The 25,169-nt window shown below is 37.2% G+C and overlaps 1 protein-coding gene across 1 annotated transcript; it reads right to left on the bottom strand.

The window, feature by feature from the left end:
* Positions 1-279: 279 nt before the first annotated feature.
* Positions 280-24,723, bottom strand: LMTK2 (lemur tyrosine kinase 2; the record flags this gene model as incomplete). The annotated part of the gene is made up of 13 exons (XM_010074612.1): positions 280-781; positions 1,915-2,163; positions 2,547-2,682; positions 4,193-7,103; positions 7,364-7,513; positions 9,023-9,144; positions 9,762-9,846; positions 11,631-11,764; positions 19,169-19,256; positions 20,670-20,788; positions 21,315-21,388; positions 23,631-23,775; positions 24,599-24,723. Coding segments are annotated over 13 exons (4,367 nt in total), but the record flags the coding sequence as incomplete, so codon positions are not given.
* Between the last annotated feature and the right edge of the window lie 446 nt (positions 24,724-25,169).

Genomic DNA, 25,169 nt, shown 5'->3' on the forward strand with positions numbered 1-25,169 from the left:
AACAATCAATCTATCATTATTATCATTTAGAAATGGTACTGAATATAAGATTTCGGCAAGTCTAACATAACACTCAGAAGTTATGTATGTTTTACAAGTACCGTGCATAGCAAAGGCTATAAAAAGGACAAATTAAACTGGATAACTGGGCCAATTCAACTTGTCTTATTTTCCTTGAAAGATTTAAGATTTTGATTCTGTACATCATCAGGAGATAAAGGAAGAATAACCCATAGTGCAATTGTAATAAGCAAAGTAATGTGTAGTGATATCTTTTTGAATAAATATGGCTCACTACTGATCAACTATCATTCATACAGCTTCAGCAACACAGCCACCTGTTGCACAGGACAGTTATACACAATTCTACAACAGGTGTATGTTCCAATAGGTAATGAACTACATGGAAAAATATAAAAAGAATATTATACAATCTCATACATAAACCAGACTGTAGTGTAATTGCTTTACTTGTTTCTTAAGTTATCTGAAAAATACTTCAAGTACTTGAAAACAGCGGCAGAATCATCTTCCAATGAAAAGCAAAATTGCACTGATTTAAAAATACATTACAAAGTTAAATAAACATTCAAATTAATGTCCTGATTTAACATTGCTTTCAGTGTTTACTTTCATTTCTTAGTTCTTCTTGATTACCTGTCTTACTCCAGTAGGATCCAGAGTTTAGATAAACAAGTTTCAGACACAAAGACTGTGTTTTATGTATGTAGTCCAAGGAAGTTTTAATTCATTTAATCTTTTTCTCCATCTTCACTGCTGCCTATTAGTAGAGGAAAGGTCATAAGGTACAGTGAGATTCTTCTGCACACCCCTCACTTCTCTCTAAGACTCTTCCTAGAACCTGGCATTCTGCTGTTTCGCACTTCCAGGTTTTGGTTAATCATTCCCTAGAGCTTTCATCTACTGTAAACATTTGGTACATTTATACACAGACATCTGCTTAAATCGCACAGTTCAATGTCACTTCTTAGGATAAGTAAGGCAATGTAGGATCTCCAAAATAATCTCTCTTATCTGTAAGTTACTAAGCAGAAAACATTATCTAATCAATAAGCACAATACAAGAACAATACAACTCTCTATATAAACACTGATTACATTTTTATAGACATTGACCATTAGCAAGGCTCAGCAGTCAGTAATTTTTTTTTATAATCCAACATTTCATCAAGATTATTAATATGCTGAACTGATTCAAGTCTGCTTATTTGTGCTCCCCAAAAAATGTATCAAAGCTTAAAAAAAGGTTTTTGTTAGACAAGAAAGCTTCTGTTAATAAATACTGCTAGTACTCAATATTGCTATGGACAGACTGTTTGGCTCTCCTAACAGAAACTATCCTACTCAAAGCTCTAGAAGATGTGCTGCAATTCTTGACAGAATGTCAAGAATGCACTTTCTAAAAAGCAACAAGAAAAGAAACTGAACTGTAAAATAAGCTTAGACAAGACTGGCAGCAACTTTATGTTCCTAGCATCCTCATCCTGTGCAATGAAAATAAAATTATGTCTTATGAGAGTGCAATAATGACAATTATTCAACTGCCAGAGTGTGGCAGCTATACAGAAGTGCTTAAGGACTCCATAGAATTGATTTATATAAATATAGCACTGTTTTTTTTGAAGAGAAAAAATGGGAGCTTGTCCTGTAAATGTTCTGTAGACTATTCAACTGCAAATCTGTAGCAAAATTTGGATGCAAATAACCTCAATCTAAATGGAAAGCTATATCTTAACTGAAATACAAGACCAGACATAACTTTATAGTGTTAAAAATACATCTCTAAATTAAGTGTTTAAAATAGAAAAAGATTTATCATATCTATTACTTATATCTTTGCAAAAAGTATTTAATTTGTAGTTTAAAAATAATTATTTTAACTAAACCACTTACCTCCTTGTTCTATATCTGAATCTGTAAGATGCGTAAGAGAAAAGCTTGCCATGTTTGCAGGAGAGATAGAGAATCTGGAATAAGGGGATGAATGTGACCAGTTCTGGTCAAGAGTCCGGGAAGGTGGAGGTGGAGAGAAGTACTTTGACGACTGAAGAGGTGGTTTAGAACTAATAAGACTATTAGCTGCCTTCGATACAAAGGATGGCTCTGGAGAAGAGAAGTCATCATCCCATTCAAAACCCCCACCTTGGGAAACAAAAAGGAAAGAGGCAATTCACAGTAACGTAAAGACATGTGCAGTTTTAAAAGAAAGCCCCTGGAAGACTGCATTAACCCAAAACTTGTAGGTTCTCTTGTAGCCCTGGGGGTCACAAAGATTTGTCACCCACAGTTTGGTTGCCTGAAGATACCCTTGACACATCAATATATAAACAACCAGTGTTCCATTACAAGCTTTGATAAGCATAACACTAGTGTCTGAGCCTAGCTGAAGTGTATGCTTAGCATGCAAAACTGAAGTCGGTGTGGTGCAGTGAATTTACAAATCACTTATAATTTAAATGACATTGCATTAAAAACCATGCATAAAACAGTCTCAGCCCCCGCTGCTTATAAATACATTCAAGTACCTTCTTCATCTGTTGAGCTTTCTGAATTTGCAAATCTGTTTAAGTGACTAAAGCTCGAAGATGGAACAGGAGTGCTGTGAGAGCCATCGCCGTTCAAGTCCGCTGCACGGTTTCCCAGCTCCTTAGTTGGCGTTTCCTAAGGCAAACAAAATAACTTATTTAACTTGCTTGTACACACAGTGAACCCATGCCTGTAGTTGCAAGCATTCGAAAATACACTCTCCCATTCCTGCCATCAAACCTCCTGTGGAATTAAATGGTCTGTAAACTCTTAAGTTATTACCACACAACAAAGCTTTGAGTTATAAGATTAAGCATATGCACGTACTTCTGTCTGTAAAGAAAGTGGTATCAAATCTATGCTAACACGCATGCAGGAAATTACTATTTAAATATTATGTATGACATATAAAGGCTTTATATTTCTAGGAACAAAGCTGGAACACCTTCCAACTGAAAACAGTTCCCTTGTCAGCCTGACAAAGGTAGGGTTTTTTCTATTTAATAAAGCTTTATTCCATCTCTTTTTTTTTTTAACCCCTTAATCATGCTTCAGACTAGAGAGACAGACTTTGTATGACCAGTATTTGAAACAGCCAACATTTTATCAGTTACTGTAATAAGAGTTCAACAACTAAGAGCAGTTTAAACATGGCTAATTTTTCCCTCTCCCTCTGACAAAAGGATTACTATTCTACAGACTGCCTAAACGCAAATCTATCACCTATGTTTTCTATTTCAAAAAACAATTACCTCTAGTATTTAAGTGCGTCATCATAAGCAACAATTCCAAAGCTTGACAACGTGACTGTTCTTTTAAACTCACTGTACTGGTTTAGTTGCCATAACATTAAAATAAAATCCCCTTTGTATCAAGTTACAGAAGTTAAAAATTGATAAAGCAGACAGGGAAACAAAGGTAACCTTGAATTTTATAAGCAGATCAGTATTTCACTGAACTTGAATCACACTGGATTAATAAAAAGTAGCATTACCATCTAAATACTGTTCACATCTTTGATGATGGTTTAAGATAAATTTACCTTAAAGCTAATTAACAGAAGATTCAGGGTTTGGTTGTGGTTTGGTTTTAAAGAGGTTTATGGGGGGTGGGGAAGGGGCAGGTAGGGGGTAGAGGTGGTGTTTTTTTTTATTTTCTTCTTTTATTTTACAAAGGCATTTGAACTTAAAGTATTCAAACTCATTAAACAGATCAATTGCTTCTATCAAGTTACAACAATGTTCTGCTAAAATAAATTAATCAAATTTGATCCATAATGATGCCGTCTCACATACTCAAATTAAATACAGCTTACAAACACCAGAAAGATATCACTAAAAAACACATTTCCTTCAGCTCATGGAGTCAAGGGTCCAAAAGCAACAGAGATTCAGGATTTGGCAACCAACCCTGTCCAAAGCCAAATCATCCTTCACGCAGCACACAACTGCACACAGCCAAGAAAAAAAGGGCCTTCTCTTAAAGAAAAAATAACCCACATCACAAACAAGATCTAACTTTGCTAAGACAAGAACGGTAATCTTGTAATAATATTTGTGGACACATTGTAAGATATTCTACCCCATCTTCTTTAAAAAAACCCAAACCAACAAAAACTTTACTTAGTAATTTTAAAAAAGGATACCTGATCAAACAAATAGACTGTCACATCATCAAAGAACGTTACAGCTTTTTTCTCATTTTTCCAATGTTCATGTTGCCTTTCATTAAGAGGTTTTGAAAGTTTCAACAAGCTTCTCAGATGTTTTCCATCATCCTTGTCAGTAAGTATCTCAGGTACTTGATGAACAGTTTCATCTTCACTGTCAGAACTCAGACTATGCATATGAAAAGTCCTCATGTCATCCTCAGAATCACTGTTTTCATCTTCCTCATCTGCATCATCACCATCTTCTAAATCAAGCATTCCAGAAACATCGAGTTTGCCAAGGTATTTTCCTTCAATATCTGGCTCTTTCAGTTTTTGTCCTTCAATGTGATAGAAGGACTTCTCACTGTTACTCAAATCTAAAGGACCGTGTATGTTATGCACAGACTTTAAATCTCTGTGTGAAAGAAGTTCTGAAGTATTAGTGCCAACACAAGATACAGTTTTATGGGAAGTCTCAGACAGTTTTATTTCGTCTCTTAGGTTACTTCCTATCGATATTTCCAGGGAATTCAGAGTTGCCTCAGCCCAGTCATCAGGACACCCCTGCATCCTTACATCCATCTCTTGCATCTCTAAGTTGTGATTTAGTTCTACTTTTGAATTTTGATTCTTGGTATCCTGGTCATTCCTTACATCACACTTCTGCTGTCTCCCTTCAAAGCTGTAATCCTCTTCGGTATTATTCTCTCTTCCTTGTGAAGAAACAACACATGCAGTGTCTCTTGACAGATTTACAGTCTCTTCTGTTTTTTTATCTGGCTCAGAATCATTATCAGAGAAATAAGCAGAGTCTCTATACGAGTTTTGATGTCCACCCAGAAAAACTTTTGGGGTTATTTCAAAATTGCTGTTCACAACATCTAAACAAGCTGCTGCTTCTGAAACAATTATGACTGGATTAGAAGGTAAAGCACTGACATTGCTCTCACTGACAACACAGAGAGCAGTATCTACACTGGAAGTATCCTCAACTGTGATATGGGAAGTCCATTCTGGAGATTCCAGGTTCTCCGTTTCATAGCCACTGTCAGCAGGTTTATCAGGTGGCAAAAGTTTCTGAGGACTTTGAGCCTGTAAAGATTCTAAAACCTCATTTACATCTAAAGAATCCAAAGAATCAGGTGTCTCTAAGGCTTGTTCTACACTTGGTATGGGAGATGGGCTGTCTTCCAAAAGACTATCCTGACTGGTACAATCTGAAGTAGCAACCGAAATTAAGGTCACCTCCTCTGGAACATCCTTACAGTTCTCAAAATGACTTGATGTTTGTTTTTCCTCCAATAAACATTCATCTTTTTTCAATACAGGAGACTTATCTTGCAAGTTTCCTTTCGTATCTTCCTGATCACTACATTTTTCTCTACTAAAAGCTATTTCATCAGACTCGAAAATCATTCCCTGTTGTGTTTTTGCACCACACTCATCTGTTTCAACAGCAACGCCATAACATAGATTGTTCCCAACATTATTATTTTTGGCATTATTGGATAGCTCTTCTTGACAGAGAATATCAATGTTAGAGGACACGACTTCTTTAACTTCCACATTTAAAAGTTTTCCCTCATCCTTCAAAGAAGGAAGATCTGCATGTTTATCAGATGACTTATGTGCTGCAGATGGACTAAAGGATGCCTGCATCTCTACAGTGGTCTGAGACTGAGAATTTGGATCTTTATTCTTTGTCACTGGGTTAAAATTTTCATCTTTCACTGTTCTAAGACTTTCATGGATTAAAGAAAAAACCTGCGCATTTTCAGCCAACACAGGCTCAGGCTCTACAGAGTTCCTATTTGAGGTTTCTAATATATTTTTTAGAACATCTTCTGTTTTTTGCCCAAAATCACTGCTGGTTTTGTTAGATAATAACCCTGTTAATAAGTTTTTCTCTTGAAGAAAGAAGAAGTTATCAGAAAGTTCTTCTAAAGTTACCAAGTCAGACTGGTTAGAGATATTTTCACATAAGGAAATTGTTTCATTTTCAGAAGCACAACCAGAACGCTCCTTCTCAGAAAGGTCTACTGTCTTTCTAGCATCTGTGTTTGAGTTTAAAACAGCTAATTTAAAGTCTTTAGGAATATCATTTGTTTCAGCAAAACCAAGTATTTTTCTGTTTGTCAATTCTTCTGATCTGCCACTAAAAATATTCTGGAAAGGACTTTCTGGACTACAAGCAGCAGGCAAAAATTCCTCTTTAGGATCTGTACTGTAGTGGAAGAAGTCCCCGTCAGTGCTAGATTCTTCAGTGTCAAGATCCCTGAGAACCGTGAAATGAGAACTTTTTTCTTGTACAGCTTCTTGATGATCAACTTCTGTAGTTAGTACAACTGACTGGTTATCAAAATCCATGCTGCAACCACTTCCTTTTTCCTCTAACTGGATATAGTAGTCATTTCCAACAGAAAGCTTATGTGCATCAAAGACAGGTAAAACCCCAGGGACAGCAAGTGATGCTTCTTGACCACTTCCATCCTGTGCTCCCGACCCTTGCTCCGCAAGTGACCTCTCAAAAACCTCCACCGGATAAAAAATACTTGTATATGCCATTGCTTCATCAGGATTCACATGACCACATTCATCAAAATGATCATGTTTAGCTGCCTCCCAGATGTATTCAAAGCTGAGACCCTGGCTTGTTTCAGTTACAGTAAGAACTTCCTCCATCTCATGGCCAAGTCTATCTCCTGTGAAGTGATCTAAGATGGGAAATGCAGAATTATTTGTGTCTCTGTTTGAGGTGTTTGGTTTAAGAGCATTCCACTGCTGTTCAAAATCAATCTCTGAGTCCCTTTGGCTTTGCATGCGAAGATAAGTTAGAAGTCTATGCACTTCTTCTGCTGTTGGTCTCTTTTCTGGAGGTAGCCAACAGAACTGCAGAACTTCATACCTGTAGAAACAAGAAACATGTTTCAATAGGATTCACACCGAAAAGGAATGTATAAAATTCAGATATCTAACAAGTTAAGTAGTAACAGTTAATATCATGGGCAGGAATTTCCATCTATAGCAACTCCTTTTACTTTTATCTAGGGTTTCTTTGCCAGAAGCATGATTCTATGTTGCAATTTCAGTATATTTAAGATAACTGAGTAATTTGAGACACTTCTTCAGCAGCTTTAAGAATAAATAAAAGCATTTAAAGTTTACCATCTATCAGAGTATGGCTGCTCCAGACGTGGCTTGAAGAGTTTAATCTGCTTCTCCCTTATGACATGGGTTAGGACTTCCCTGTCAGAAAACTCTGAATAAGGTCGAGCAGCATTCTCAAAGAGCTCCCATAACGTGACACCCAGGGACCTGAAAAAGAGCAGCAAATGACTGTGCATTCTAAGAACTATTTTAAATATGCTTTTCTAAGAAAGTAAGGATTATGCAAAGCATAACTGACAAGAAGAAACATATCACCCTCCCATTGGCTCTGTAACAACTTCAGAACCTGTTAATCCCTGCCTGTGGCAGGGGGGTTGGAACTAGATGATCTCTAAGGTCCCTTCCGACCCAAACTGTTCTGTGATTTGAATGCTAGAAGCCTCGAGAATAAAGTTGCTTGAAGGCAATGATGAGGAAGGCAACACCAATGAAGGCAAAAAAATGATTCAACTATGGAAGAAACCCCCACATATTAAAAAAAAGTAGAAAATGCCTAGTTAGAGAAGCAAGATCAAAAAAACCCCTTACCGTTAGTCTAACAATAGAAATTGCAGTTGTGGGTCAAGCTGACAGAAGACTAATCTTTGTTTCAGTTTTCATTAAATTACTTATTTTTAAGCTGCAATAGTCAGAATCCGCCTCTTTGTTCATTGCTGTATACATACTGTATACAATATTCATCATATTTTCAGTGATTAGAGTTGATGCTGATCTTTGGGCAACCTTTCCTTGCTCAAAATGTAAAGTAACTGACTCTGCATGTATTACAGTAGAATAATTTAGATCGGAAGGGGTCTCTAGAAGTCATCTAGTCCAAACTTGTTCAAAGCACATCTGTATAAAAGGCACTAAAACTCAAGCTGAAAACCTTAAGACCCTGGTTGCTTATAGTTTAGATGAACAGTACGATCTGAGGAAGCCTGCTTGAAGAAGGCAAGGAAATTAGTACTTAGATAATTTCTGCCTATCCCACTTGCTTTCTGCAACCAGAATCAAATAAAACCTAGTTTACTATTTAATATCCTTAGAATATAAAGGCAGGAATTTAACTACAGTGTTTTCAGAAATGTTAGCCTAAGCCCCAATTTCCATTATCCAAATTTCTTAGGACTTGAGAATTGAAGTGGAACTTGGCGATTTCAAAAAAGTTCATCTTCAAGATTTTCCCTAGCCTCTGTCTATAAGCTCTTTGGTAGCAGAGACAAACAGTTAATTGCAGCCCTCAAATGCTGCATCAAGAAACTAACATTCTATAGTTCCACCAATGGAACTGAATCAGGCTCTAGTGGGATCAACTTTTTGTCATCCACAGCTATTATATTACTGGAAAAATCATTTACCATTTCCTTCCTCTATAAACATTTGAAGGCACTTGGCAAATATACAGCAATTACTTTCATTAGTATGAAAACCTATTCTTCTGCTAAACATTTTTTCTTAATCTGCTCTCTCAACAGATTTCTAAACATCTTTCCAAAGCAAGATAATAGTTTCAGGTTTGTAGAGATTAACCTAGTGTACATCAGATGAAATAAAAAAGGAAGTGCATCAGGACAATATTCAATTTAACTATAAATATTATTTACTCCTTTATGTAACATTTAAAAATATGTTCACAAATCTCTCATTTAAGTTATTTTAAAGCCTACTACATACCATATGTTACTGTATTTATTTTGCTCTGCTGATAACAGTCTGTCTTGAAAACTTGTTACTAACTCAGGTGCAGTCCATCGGAGAGGGACAAGTTTCTTCTCATCTGTCTCAATATAATCTTCCTAAATTATTGATAAAAAAACAGAAAAAGACTGAATAAACATTAGATCAACTTCCAGAAGCTGACAGTCCTTTCCTTAATATGATTTTCTGTGATCCCTATGCAAACAAACGAAAATTAAAACAATTAATCCAAATTTTCCCAAGCAGCAGAGAATAATGCTACAGAGGAAAGGTATTCTCTCTTTACTGCATAGCAGAAAAACTGAAGGCCAACTTCTTGTTTAAGGCTTGGTACTCAGAAAATGTTTTTAATTAATGCCTTGAACTTTTCACTTTCTTGATATACTTAAATACTTTGAACATCTTAATTGAGAAATTTAATTGAATCTTCCTTTCTTAAAACATTTGTGCATATTTTAGGATTTCTGTAAGTAGGACCTAAAGAAGACAGATTTAACCACAAGCTTCCTTCTACAAGTATAAATTCCACTCATCTCTAGAAAGAGCATCTATTCTGTTACAGGAGCTTGCTATGGTTATTTGCCAGTTACACTTTGAAAGTCCATTATTCAAATAAAGGACAATCTAGTATCCATTTGTAACTTTAAAGCATGCTTGTTATAACCTTAGGCCTCAAATCCTTCAAAAAAAGTGGTACGTGATTGGATTAGCTTACCTTATATCTACTGAATCCTATACCATAATCTCCTACTTTGACATTTAAATCGGATGTAAGAAAGCAATTCCTTAAGGCCAAGTCACTGAAAAAGCAAATAAATAAATAATGAGACCAAACCAAGAAGTCTTCAATGCAAATGAAGACCCTTCTCAGAACAGTCAGGCCACAGGTTAGAGCTCTGCAGATCAGCTGCTCAAATATTGTGCTTTTCAGTTTCACAGAAGGTTACCGGTCAATTAAGTGCACTGGAAGAACTCTACCATTCCTTCTGCGTGGCTTAAAAAGAAGTCTCCAAACACAAATGGTCTGAAAGCCACACAGTTTCCCCACTTCAAAGAAATAAAATGTTTTCCTTTCCAGAGCCAGCGAACCACACAAGCCAGAAACACATTTGTAACCCTCAAGCACGCCCCACAGCTTTCCAACTTGCTTTATATTACTTAAATAAATATCCTGGAAGAGAAAATAAAATTTTGGCTGCTTGAATTTACCACTAACAACAAAATCACTGATGCTGGAGCTTTACCACTTACTCTGACAGCATCAGGATAGTGTTGCTAGAAGTAAACATTTACAATGAGAATCTTGCAGATCCACAGAATAATTGTTTATCAAGTTTAACTGTATTTCACTGAAAAAGTGCTGTTAAGTTTAATAGCTACAGAGCCATGCTGCTGCAATACAAGAAACAGTGATCACTCAGTTTGACAGGTACAATTGTACTACCTTCAAGTCATTTGAAATTGTTAAACAGGTTAAAAGAACACTTCTGCCCATCAGCTACCAGTTAGTCCAGGGCTCCGGGGTTTTCTCAGGATTTTGCTGTTGTTTTACACCTGCACCTTTTAAGACTTCAGTCTCATAGTTCAGCTTCTCCCTGCACAAGGCCTCTGCTTTCTCTAAGCAGCAAGATATGCATCAATAAGCTCTAGCGCAAGTTCCGAACTTGCTGAAATAAATAATAAGACACGAGTGCTGCTTCTATAGCAAAGAACAGACCAACCAAACATAAAACCAAAATAAACTGTCTTGTGATACCCAAGGTTTTATCAGGTAAGCCATGTTTGGGGATCAAGTACTCTTTAATATTTTAGTCATTGCAAGTCTAAGGTTGATGTCTTCCAGTTCCTTAGCACCTTTTCATTTAAAGCCAAAATATTAATTTTGGCATATTTCTGAGCAATTAGTTTCATGAATACATTTTTCCCCAGCCTTTCAGTGCTATTGCCATTATTTCAGTATCAACTGCATAAACTTCAATTAAAAATAAAGAAATCTAGCATTTCTTCCCCCTACTAAAACAAAATTGTTCTCCCATTATGATTCATTCCAAATCTGACTACCTCCATTACTGAAGATTAAAAGGTTACATGAGTAATAATTCAGTGAGAGAACACCTGCTTCAGTCAAATTTTCACCTAAAATCAGCTTCTCCCTTACCGCATTAGACAGGCAGCAGTTGGGGTTTTTTTCAATTTTTAGTAACAACGGTAACAGAAATTCTAAATTGGTGTAATCTACAAAAAATACACAGCAGGTAAGACTTATTCTAACGTCCCTTCCCCCACAATAAACAAGTTTAACTTGTCCAAGAATTAAACAACTACATCTTCTGGACTGGCTTAGCAGCAGGTTGTGTTCTATGGGCTGCAAACCTAAAAAGTAGGTGATCAGCTTTCAGCCAAGTGGAAGCTGTAACACCACATCACTGCAGTTAAATCAGCATCTTCATAAGCACCACACCTTCATGACTTAGTTAGACAGAAGTTTGTTAAAACACAATTTTCAATACACACAGATTTTAATGAAAAGATCTACAATTTTGCAGTGCATCATAACTAAAAGCTATTTATCTGGAAAGCATACCTATGCACAAAATTATGTTTATGCATTACAGCAAGTCCAGCAGCAATCTCACACGCCATTCTCTGTAGCAGCATTATTTGTGAATCTCCTTTAATGTGTTCCTGCTCATTGCTGAGGTAAGTTTTTAGGTCACCCTGTAAAAGAAGTTGAAAATACTTATCAGCCTTGTATGTTGGCTGAATCTGAAAAATATTTAAGGAGTAACCAACTAACCATATTACTTATTAACCACATTTGTGCTTAATTAAAATCTCTTAAAGTTTCCAGTCTCCATAAGGAATCTCACAGAAGTCATCTAAGGCATATGGTATTGTCCTTTTAAGAATTTTTAATCAAATCATTGAGTAATTAACATTCCAGATCAGACTGCCACATAAAACCTAACTCTCATATGATAATACTTTCCTTTAAAAAACAGAGTTTGATGAGCTTCTGTTTTTAAATGCGATGAATCTTCAAGGGCCCCAAATAAGCAAAGCTGACTATCTGGAATTTGCAAGGGGATGGAAAGGAGAGACAAGAGAAAAGGGTTTTGCGCATTACCAGCTCACCGGAGCTTTAGATAAAAAAAGCATTGTAATACACCCCGCTCCAGTGAGAGGATTCTCAATTCAGAGGATGGTAGCAGTTTTACTGAAACTAGGCAAAGCTGAGCAAAGACATAATTAATGAGCCCATACAAGCACCCCAGAAAAAAAAAAAAAAAAAAAAAAAAAGCTTTGAAATAGAGGGAAAAGAACTGAAAGTTGTCAAACATTCAGGAAAAGCAACACTATAGTCAAGTGAATCCAAGCAAGGGAAGAGAATAAGTTTATCCCACCATTATTGTTCCTACTTTCACAGTTGCAATTTTAAACTAACACTTTCATATTTTTGTTAATTAAAATCTAGTCTTTCTGTAAGTTTAGTAAATAATTTCAGAGGGTATTTTTGTACTAAGACTGCACAACATAATGCATCACAACTTGTTTCACCAGAATAGCATTCTGGGCTCTAACAGTCCGTGTCCATTAGCTGCCTAAATCTTGGGCCAGGATGGAGACTGGTCAATCTCAAGACTTCCCTTCAGACATGAAGGCAGTCTTTGCCCTGGCTAAAAAGCACTCTGATGTTCAGAAAAGACTGAAGATCACTTAAGTTCCTGTTCCTCTGGTGCTCATGTACATTATGGAGCTGTAACTGAAGCATCTCCTTCCTCCTCAATATGGTTAATTAAGGACGACAATTTAAAATTCTATTAGCTCGGGCAGCCAATGTCTGTGTGGTGCATTAAAATCTAACAGTGCAGTGACAGCTGAGGTGACTGGCTGGACAGTCAAAGACTTGGCTTATATTTCATGAAATAAGAAGCAATGGGACAGTATACTTAAAAGCAGACACTACTCCTATGTAAAACAACTTCAGTTTAATTTTTTAAAATATTAAGAGATTCTACAGTACACCCAAGCAGCTATTCTACCTCCACCTGCTTTCTTATGCTGCAAGAAGCTATACCACCTTGTGAGAGACAATGCGTAACTTCTAATACTGTTTGATGCTCTAGAAGCCTTCATTACATTCTCTTTATCCTGTTTTTAGCTACTAATTAGCTAACATTTTGTAGTATTTGCATCCTACAGAACTGAATGTTTTTAAATGCTTCCTGAAAGATTCTTCTGACTTACAATTACAGCTTTAATACCGTACTGGCTCATGTATATATGTATAAACATTATATACAGACACACACACACACCCCTTTCTACCTTGCCAGAGCAGATTTACTAGAGTTCCAAAGAAGTACAAAACAAACAGTGTCCATAACACACACAGAGGTTCCTAGTCGTGCAGACTAATGAACAGAAGTCCAAAACAGGGAGCTTAACTGACTCTAGGTGGCAGCAAGCACCTGAAAAAAGCCAAACTCCCCAAAATTGTTGTCATTCATTAAAACAGCAATCGGTTACTTAGGCTTTGTCCCAGGTGGATTAAGTTCCTATGATGCCTGAAACACACCAAGGAATTACTTTTTAATTTTTAAATGCATTTGTAACAGCAGTGCTGTGTGAAATCCCTTATTTACTAAATAATTCACATAGGGACACATTTTTGTAATAAATACAACTTTTATTAAATCTAACACCTTGAAACATACTCCTATTTTCCTAGTCTATTCTAATTAAGGCTACAGTCTAGGTTAAAAATAGAAAACAGGTATTTTCAGTACTGCTTTAAAAGGGCATTGCTTATATCAAACTGGGAGGAAACAATGAATACACTCGAGAGCTGGACTGCCATGTAGAAGGTCCAACAGGAACCTTGTGAAACTCTAGGAAGACTGAGACAGGCTCTTCACTGTGAAGCATGGAGAGAGGATGAAAGACAACATGCATGAGTTGAAGCATGAGAAGTTCAGACTAAGGAAAACAGTTTTTCACAAGAGGACATTGAGCAGAGGTGCAAGTTGCCCAGAGAGACTCCACAGTTTCCATCCTTGGATTTTTTCACGATCCAACTGGACAAAGCCCCAAAAAATCTGCTCTGACCTCAGGCTGACACTGCTTTGAGCAGGAGGTCGGAGCAGAGACTTCCTGAGCTCCTTGTTAGCCTCAATGATGCTTCCCTGCCTACAAACAGACAGTAGCAATATGTCAATACTATTCCCATATTATTATGAGCCACAAAATGGCCCTTTATTGGACAGACTTTTTAACACTGTAAATATAAAGGTTACACATACCTGAATAAATACAGTACTGGAAAATTCACTGCTCAGACATCTAAATATAAAAAGCTCAATAAGAATGCTCGAGGAAGGCACCACTTTCTAGCTTCCTCTGCCACTCTGTCTCTTCCCTCCTCTCCTGGGACTCCATGAAGAACTGAATTTCCCCCTTCCTCCCATCTTTCTCAGTTCTAGTGAGAAACAGCTCAGCTGTCTCTGTAAGTTCTAATATGCCTTTTCTCTGTAACAGCCATAAGCCAGAGGCATATTCACATGCTCTACTCTTTGGTAGTTTTCTTGTTTGTGCAAATTCCAGGTTTGATTCATACGAACACCCAAACAAATAGCTGACATGACTTTTTAAACCAGTAGGTACTGATGAAAGGGTTTTAAAAGTGTAAAGAGGTTACCAAATTATGTCTACTGAACACTTTCCACCAAGCTGGAAAGCTACTTGCCAAGTCACAAAATACCACATAACTGCCCCTTTTTGAAGTTCTTAGACAACTAAAAATATGACCCCTGCCTCCCCCCTCCAACATTGCTTGGCAGCGTAAGTACCTGCAGTCACTACCATTACAATGCCTGAAAGCGGTGTATGTATAGAGCACCTAATACATTCAGAAAGTTTTTTAGGTGAATTTAAATTTAAGAAATATTAAACAACTCTGAGAGCACAAAGAGTCTTTGAACCCAACAGACATGATTTCTGAAGTTGCCGTGAATTGTCAAACCCACCCATCCCCTTTTTTTTAAACCCCACACCACTGGTACATCTATTTGCCTCATACCAATATTGATTATATTACACAGATCTGCTGAACTCACTGGTTCAGAAGTTTTAATTGTAAAGATTCTTTTTTGATTTGAAGATAATGTTTTCAAGAGGCAGTAATTAGAAAAAGCCCAAACAAAAGAAAGAACCGATCACTGCAGGCAGGCACCCTCCTCTAACAGCAACATCCCTAGAGCAAGCTACAGGGCGTTCCAGGCAAGTACTGCATCCTGCTGATCTCATCTGCTCAGGGAATTGCAAGACTTGAAGAGTTTCTGTAAGAATTTGATAGGCAAATCAGCCTTACAATATACATGCTTCTTCCACATTTGAATACCTTTCCTTTACTTATAAATTATGTCAATCCATTAGAGGATTTGCTGTGCTGACAAAATGCTGGCTACACACGGCTCAGTAATATATTAAAGTTAATAAGCCAGCTACCACTATTTTTAACCTGGCATCATTCTACAATGTTTAACAGTGAATAGTTAACTATTCATAGAAGACTGCATCAACATACTAAGCAAACTACTCCGGGGGTGAGGGGACAGGTAGGAACTTATTGAGCATTTATTTCTTCTTTTATTCACCATTTTTTAAACAATTTTACTCATGCAAAGGAAAATTAGGATTTAAATGCTCAAATCGCTTATGCACAGCTGAGACCTCTCTTGCTTCTTGCCCAGCTCTGCAAAGCAAGGGACACAGAGGAACTTGGATTACATTATAAAATAGGCTCAATGTTACCAAGTACAGTTACTGCATATGCAGCCAATCTTGAGTAACAGACATGTGTAAGTAGTTTACACAGCCAAGAAAACAAGTAAACTAGCCTGCATGACACTCAGCGTTGCTACTGTGACACTTAGCTCTGGTATCTCTGCAGGACAGTTTCCAGGGCCTCTGATCAAGACCCTTCAGTGCCAAGGAGCCTGGGAACTGATAATCCAACAGGGGCTGCCGGAGCAGCCAAGACAAGGTCAAGTGTAGCCTAGAAAGGCTATGGATCCTCATAAGAAAAGTTGTAAAAAGGGGGACATGCTGTGATAGGCTATGAATTTGAGGAAGTGTGAAGAAAGCAACCACTGTACCCTCTAGACGGCGCTGGCCAGTAGAATACACACGCTTTTAACTTCCTTAATATGCCAAACTTGCAAAATGAAGTCTACATTATCAAAAGAGCCTCAACAGAGCTTGTCATCTGAAGACATTTAAATTTCCTATTCAAGACAGTTGACATATTTGCTACCTTTTTTCTTAACCATCAAATTCTTAGTCACATAAGTACAAGTGATTACAAGAACATTACACCATTAACATGAAGACCTTGAGCATAGACTTTACTACTGCTAGCAAAACAGGAACATGTTTCTCATCCTCATTTGAACAATACGTAGTCACCACAGACACTGGAACCTTTATCAACCACTTCAACTGTGTCTGCCCTGTGGCCTTTCTGCTGAAGAATCACCCTCGCACATTTTGGAAGCATCTCCAAGCCCCTCGATTTACCCAATTTCAGAAAAAAAATGACAAAAGCTACCAGCTTTCATGATCACTTACTAAAAGCCTGAAAAATCCAAGTAACTGCCATCCCAGTCACAACGACAAAAAGCAGTTTCTAGAATATGAGCCTACTGACACTCCACTAAAAACCTGTCTACTAAAAAAAGCTATCTAGCCATACCTTCTCCTCCAAACAGTGCCGTCTGGCTTCCTTCACATTTCTCCCTTCTCTCCCCTCGCTACAACATTGCTACCTCCCACACTAGGCCCTGGGACTACAACAAGAACCAGTGACATACAGCAATGTTGAGCTAACTTGCTGCACTCATCTCAAATCTCTGCATCAAATTATTCAAGTGAGCACTCTTTTGTCTGCCTAGCCCCTGTATATTTGTGTGTACACTGAATAAAATACTAAGATGTCTAGGAGAGACTCAGCTCTACCACATAAAAACGCTAACTGAGCCAGACCTTCAGTATGAAAGTCATGTTTAAGTCGCCATTACACTAACTTTCTAAAAACAAGTTTTAGTCCACTGGGAATAGAAATCAGCTCAGACATTTATTTTCTATTCCAGAAAAATTACCTAACTACATTTGAATTTATAAAATTGCCACTTCGGCTGTCAAGCTTACTGCCCCCAGTGAAAGTAAAAATCTATTTTATCCCCTTAAGTAAAATCCTTTCCAGATGATTCTGTAGAATCATGACAATTTCTGGCATTAATCATCAGGCATCAAACAAGGAAATTATTTTTTCTCTTGTATACTTAAAGTAGGGCAATTTTTTAAAGTTACTCCATCTTCAAATTCAAAGCTGGATTATAAAACATATCTATTTAAAAACATGTCAGCAATTAAATATGATTAAATATTTTGATGCATATCTGTTAGAATCTATAAAATGCAATTCTCTTTCAAGAGTCTTTTTAAAGAACCTCCAACTTGAGTAGCAGGTTTTAAAATCAGTGAGAAGTATTTCATTTCTACATATTGAAAAACTATTAAAACCATTATCTGGTTAACCTTAGGCACCTACTTTTTAATTCTTAGCAAAAATGGAACATTTCACTTTGATCAGTCACTTAAATTCAGGCATTTCTTCCATTTAGAAAGGAATGATTTTATCAGTACTTGTGCCTCATTAATTTACCACAGCTAATAAATTTGAGCAAAAGAGGAGTAATGAAAAATTACAGTTATTTAAGGTCACAGACTAACTGATGCTTCTCAAGAAAACTCAAAAGTTCATGTTAACTCTTAAGTAAATTGATTAAGGCAACCGACTAACTAAAACCATATTCGTCCATCTGAGTTTAAAGGAAAATTCCATAGTAGTGAAGCTGATAAAAAAGGATCTTGCTGAATTTTATAAACGCAAACTATCTTACTTCTGAAAGACTTATTTCTTAATAACATATACCTCCACTTCCGAGTTCATTTCTGTCTTGACACTTTTCAAGAAACTTTGCTTTAAATGATACCCAGGCCATAAACTTTAAAAGCAGTTACAGAGCCAATGTTTAGATAGCCACATGGAGTTCGTGTTTGTTTTTTAATAATGTGTTATGGTACAATAAAGCAATTCAAGTCTGTCCAGATTATGGGTACATCACCGCATCCAAATGTTGGTCTCTCAAGACCCTGTGTATACTGGGCACAGTTCAATGTTTCTGTAAATGCATACCACCCCCTTTCACCCAATATTCATGTAAATTCCAACACATGCTCAGGAATGCAGTGTCTGAGCAAGGTTACTATCCTTCCCATCTTCAGTGGCACTAACAGCAGGGAAGAAAACAGTGAGAACACCCTTTGCTGTGCTCTTAGCATTTCTTTTGGTGTTCAGAAAGCACAATAAGGCAGTTGCTCAGGGGTGATTGGGAGGGAAGGAAAAGACGGATGCGCAGGGAAAAGAATACAGTAACAGAAAGGATCAGGAAGAGAATAGGATGATACTAAAATTCTAGCTATTAGAATAACCTCATTACTGATTCTGGAAATGAGCCCATCGTTGCATTTTAGGTCAAGCTACACAGCATGGCTAAAAATTTGGGCATTCTGGAGGGGGGAGGTAGGCAGAAGAGAAGAAATTCTGCTTCCTCAATATTTTCATAGAAATGATAATAAAACTGCATTAAGGCTGCACAGACAGCAAACAGAATTTAAGATGTGATTGTGAGCATGTGCATGTGACACTGGACTGTAATAAAAAGCTTCCTTCTATGACCCCCCCTTCCCCTTCAAGTTCCCTGTTACGTGATGTAGGCAGAATGAAAGAGACTACTAATTCCATTATCGAAGACGAACAGCTATTTTCCTCTTCAGAATACTCCACATGCACCTAACTATTACATGATTAACTGAAAATAATATGAACAAAAAATTTTACTTGTGGTGTCTCTCTAAACCAAAAAAGGTGTTTTCTGAAATTACAGTGTTTCAAAAAATTTCCCACAAGGAAAACAAATCACTTAATGAGTGAAGGGCAGCAAATACTCACATACAATTTACACCAATGGAAAAACAACTGCAGCCAAGTGCACTTACCAAGTCACAGAACTCAAAAACTAGGAGATAAGGAATGGCTTCCACACATTGCCCAATACACTGGAGAACATTTGGATGCTGAAGAATGCTGGAGTGAAAAAATACAGTTAAAGCCAGAAAGATCACAGTACACATCGCTCGTAGTCTAACGCAACACACTGAAATCCCTACCAGCAGATTCAACACATAACACTGGCGAGGGGGGGCGGCATGAACAGAAAATGCAAGTATCCCAAGCCACGGATTCCATCTGCACCTTCATATCTCCTTTGTATTGCTGCAGCATATCATCGCGAGCAGCTGAAACTCAGAGGATCTCAAAACCACAAAAACCAGCATTGCCACAAGAAAGTCACACCCATCCTCCCACCATCCCTTATACCAAAAATAAGTGCACGCAACTGGTTCCTGAAGTACACCGAGGAACTGATCTGTCTGAAAGCTAAACCTTTTTTTAGCCAGGTTAGTTCCCAGCCAGATCAGTTTCTTTTTCTAAATTGCTTCAAAAACACTTGTGCCAATGCAGCAGAAGGTATGAGATGATTTCTTCTGACAACTGCCAAAAATCTAAATCTAAATGCAAATACGACTAGGACATCAGAAAGCATTAAGAACAGAAAGCTCTATATGAACACTGACTTGTGGCATATTCAGGCAAGGTAAACCAGACTATGAGGTGTGCCTAGTGAACCACCACATGCCTTTCTTTTCCAGTCAGCTACAAAAGCCATTAACTTGTGGCAGCTCTTCAGAGAATTCTCACTATTCCCAAAACACAGGAAGAGAAACTACACTCCCTTTAATACACCAAATACCCTTCTAATATACAAAGGCTCAACCCCTAGAAGCAAGTATCCTCCAGGCACAACACAAGGGGAAGAGAATAACAAACAATCCTGTTTTATTGGCATTTCCAGTCAGATCAACGATTTCTCAATTGTAGAGTACTACTGGACTGAAGTCAGTGTAATTCTGGGATATTTTTTTTTTGCTGCATAAGCCTCCTTGAAAGCTACCTGAACAAAATTAGTTTTTATCACTGTGTTGCATTTAATTTTTTGAAAAAGGGAACTTTAAAGAAATCAATGTGTATCTGATAGCAGACAAACTGTTGCCAGTTCCCCTGCTTCTAACAGGAAAGCCAAGCACAGGAGTTAAACCTCAGTTCTCAGAGGCAAGTAATTAGGCACAAGGTTAGTTTGCAACATCAGGACTTTGTTCCAAACAGCTGCAGAAGAAGATCTGATAAACCAAACCAAGCATGTTTTCCAGTCATGAACAGTAATCACCAAACACATTTAAGCAAAGAGCTTATTTTTATTTCTAAGCAAACTCAACTTCTGCTCACCTTGGATTGACTGTATTTCACTTTTTAAAGACACACATTTCAGTTATAAGGGAGGGCAACCAGAGACAATAACACTGAACATAAGTAATGTCCATAATTCATATGCAGTAGTATGAAGTGTATAAGTTAACCATGCTGTGAAACTTTACTTACTAATATGGCTCTCCATTTCTTAAAAACTGTTCTTGCTCCTTGGGACCTGCACTTGCCTTCAACTCCTTCACTATTACCCTTGCTACACTAGTGCCTGTGAAGAGCTCTCCAAGCAGAACCTGAAAAAAGATAACCACTGTGTTTTAAACCAGAGGAAAAAAAATCTTGGAGCTTCCCTGCAAAGAAACACAAGAGCTAAAAACATGCAGCAAGAAATATTTTCTGGCTTTTTTTGTCAAGCCATGCAGAGCTTTGCTAATTAACCATCCATACTTAATACATCTTGACAAGTGATCTACACATCAACTTCCAGAAAACATCTTTTCTAGTGAAGACCGCTTATTTACTTAACATTTTTTCCTAGAAAGAATTGATAATAACAGCAATGTATTAAATCCACAGAAGTAAAATGCCTACCTAGTAAGTAACTCTGGTAAGAAACTACACAAATTTTAAAAGCCCTGATCAGCATTGTGATTACAGCTAAAAAGTGCACGCAAGGAAACATCTAATTTCAACTTTTTCAGTTTTTCTTATGCTGTTACCTTTTTCTTCCTAGAGTACCACTTTAAAGGAAATACAGTAGCCTAGTTAATTAGGAATAAGACTCAAACACAGTACAGTATTAAAAAAAAAACTTCTCACCTTTCCAAACCAGCCATTTCCAATTTCCTGGATGTAGTTTAGACTTTGACGTGCAACTTGAGACTTTGATCCATCTGCCACACACAATGAAACAGATGTAACGTATCAAACCACACAGATGACCAAAGTTATCAACTATTGAGGAAATAATGTAAGCTCCTACAATATTCCTAATTACATGCATACGTTCAGACGCAGCTGCAAAACCCAGTCAGACATACACAAAGTATGAAGGTAACATTGTGACAATAGTACACAAGTGAAACTTTCCTCAGCTCCAACTTCTAAACCACACTAGAACACACCTCCTACAAAAAGACAGTGATTCTCCTTGTGAAATGTAAACTCTTCAATTTTTAACACATTCAGTAAGAACTCAGCATTTTTGCTTTCTAATTCCAATATAAAAGTGTATCGCACCCTGTAGCTGGGTAGAGGGAATCATAGAGTCATTTAGGTTGGCAAAGACCTTTAAGACCATGGAGTCCAACCGTAAACCTCACACTGCCAAGCCCACCACTAAACCATGTCCCTAAGCACCACGTCTAATGCCTTCAGGGATGGTGAGTCAACTACTTCCCCGGGCAGCCTGTTCCAATGCTTCATAACCCTTTCAGTGAAGAATTTTTTACTAATATCCAATCTAACCCTCCCTTGGCACAACTTGAGGCCATTTTCTCTCATCCTGTCAACTTGTTACCTGGGAAGAGAAACCAACACCCACCTCACTACAGCCTCCTTTCAGGTAGTTGTAGAGAGCTGTTAGGTCTCCCCTGAGCCTCCTTTGCTCCAGACTGAACAATGTCACTTCCCTCAGCCAATCCTCCTAAGACTTGTGCTCTAGACCCTTCATCAGTTTACAACTTAAATAACCTACTTACAAAAGTCTCCTACGTGAATAAAAGTAGAAAACCCAAGACAATACCCATTGCTTGTACATCTTATCACTTATAGTCATATAGAGAGTTATCATTTTGAGAGAAAGGGTTCAACTGCTTTACTCTTCAGCCCAACTGCCCTACTTATAGCTACCCCCCTGGAAGAAGGACATTTTCTGACTAAAAATACTTCACGTAAAGAGCCCAGAGAGGGAAAGGACAGAAACTAAGATCCAGATCTTGTCAGAGGATGGACAGTAACAATGGCAGACTCTATGCTATAGAAGAGATTCAGTAGTGTTTATCCCCCTGCTACCTAATTGGTTAGGAAAACTAATAAACAGACACACAACTTTCCACCATTACTACTTGTTTGAGAATTCTAGCCCACATTTTTATTTCCATAAATGTTTACACCAGTATTATCTTAGTGGAACAGCTATAGCTGTGTGATGTACTGCCAACATGCTCCTAAGCACAGAGAAGGCTGTATCAGCACAACTACATTTTTACCAGTGGACCTTACCTAAGGACCTGCCTTACTTCTGGGAAAATAACCTCTAGCAACAGAAAGTACAGTTTTAACAATTAGGGCAACATAGAAGAGCAGAGAAAATTTTTCACAGATAATTCTCCCCCACTCATTAAAACACTGAGGAGTAACATTTCTCTTGTATTGAAGGCACACTGACAGTTTCTTTAAATGTGTAGAGAAATTTTACTAGAAGCTTCCCTGAACATCTAAAAATTCAGCAACACAAGCAATACATGTAAAAATTATATGTGAATTATTATAACATAAGAACTATTTTATGCTAAACAATGCTTGTAATATTTAAGATGCTCAACTTTCCTTTTACAAAAATTATATTGTACAGAATACATTCCAAAAAAATTTTATACATTTTATACATAAATGTTATACAAAATTTAATACATTCCACCTTCACACAGGGAAAAGAAATCCAATGCTGTCTTACCAGTATCACATTTACAGTATGAAAAGCCTACAGTGACATTAAGAAAGGGATGCAGCCAAAGCAGTAGCACTGCTGTCAAGGAAGAGGTTCACTCTTGCTGCCATTTATGGTTAATGGCTAAAATCCAATGACAACTTCGCCATGAAGAAAACCACTAAAGAGAAGTCACTAATGTCCTAGAGTACTTAAAACCTTTTATGTATATAGAGGCATCATGAAAGTACCCCACAGAGGTTTATTTAAGCTAGTTCAACCTCTTAATCTACCTTATGCGGCACTCTGCCATGAGTTAACATTTTTGAAGTAATACTTCACATTTTATGCTATACCCTACAAAATATATTTCCTCATTTTATGCAAGTTACTTGTTACAATGAAGTCAAACATAATGAGCTACACTCCATTTTTGACACTGAAATTCCCTACTTTGTGTTTTTCATTAAAAACCAGTATTTTACCTGAACGAGATGGAAACTGGGAGGGAGTTGGTAAAGCAATACTGGGAACTGAAAGAGTAAACACTTCTGCTGGAGACTGAACAGACGGAGTATCTTCTGCTGGAGGTGTAAAATCTATTTCATCATCAAAGTTATCTTCAAACTCCTGCAAAAAAAAATCTTAGTAAACAAGCTGAACTTTGTCTTAAAATTAGCACTAATACATTTCTTTTAGTTTGAATGAGCAATGTTAAGGAGGCCTATCTTTTTGCTAACAACAGTGACAGATTTAGTTTTCTACTCCTTGTTTTCAATTTATTACTGATTTACAGATATTAAAGTATCAAGTATTGGTTTTAACAAAAAGGGGTGGCTTTTTTTTGTTTGGGGTTTTTGGTTTTTTTTTTACTTTAAATGCTATGCCTGGCTTTGAATGAATCACCATGAACTGCCAAGGGCAAATATTCTTCATTTAGAAATGAAAGTAAAACTCAATTTTAGGAACACTGATAACTGATGTTCCAAAAGCAACTGTTCTCTGATGGTAACAATTCCGCCCAAGAGTTTTGCTACAGTGGATATGTATCTTCAGTAGTCTTATTCAACAGGAATATATTAAACCCTGTCAGCAGAATAAGAAAAACAAATTAAAAGAATACACAAAAACAACAAAAAGGTTCTCAAAACAGCAAAACTGTCTCAAGGGTATACTTTTACTACTGATCCTAATAGCTAGTAATGATGATTTTGACAAGACATTAAAGAACCTTCCTGCAGCATGGACCAAGTACTGAAAATAAATGGTTGCAGCAAGATTTCACAGCATGTACAAATACAGTCACTGGCTACTTCAGAAGAGAGAATGTACAGCAACACTAAAGCATTAATAACTGCAGAGTAGTAGCACGAATAATCAAGTAAGTATTCTGGATATGAGAATGCAGCTAAGAATACCATTTGTATATACATCTGTAACTTCAGGTGCTTACCTTGAAATCTATCTCGGGGTCTTTACAGCAGGAGACACAGTTTGCAAGCAGTATTGCCAGTACTACTAGAGTACATATAGACAGAATCACAAAAGATGAGGAAACTTCAGCTGTAGCTCCTTCTCCTAGAAATAAACACGTATGTAGCATTATATAAATGTTTATCATTTTAAGAAGTTCCTTCAAAACATATTATCCATCAATACTTATCTAAAAGATGGAGTTTGCAGATTTAACTCAGTGGATATGATCAAAAAGTAAGATGAAACTGAACAGAAAGGACATAGTGGTAAAATATATCTCTGCTCTACCACCTGCCTGCACCGTTCTGGACTCACTTGGTTGAAGCCAAGAGGCCACAGCCAGCATGATTTACCAAAGCAGGTGATGAACAGCGATAGTCTCAAGCCTCAGGATTCTGTTTAGGTCGACAAACTTATACAGGTATCTGAACACGGGTATTAGAAACCTGGTCTTTCTGAAGACATTTCCCATGAGACAAAACACCTGTCCTAAGAGAAAAGGTTGATAGAAATGTTCACTTAAACTGTGTACAGATTTAAAACATATT

The sequence above is a fragment of the Pterocles gutturalis genome, unplaced genomic scaffold, assembly GCF_000699245.1.
Source record: "Pterocles gutturalis isolate BGI_N339 unplaced genomic scaffold, ASM69924v1 scaffold30061, whole genome shotgun sequence".
Taxonomy (NCBI): domain Eukaryota; kingdom Metazoa; phylum Chordata; class Aves; order Pterocliformes; family Pteroclidae; genus Pterocles; species Pterocles gutturalis.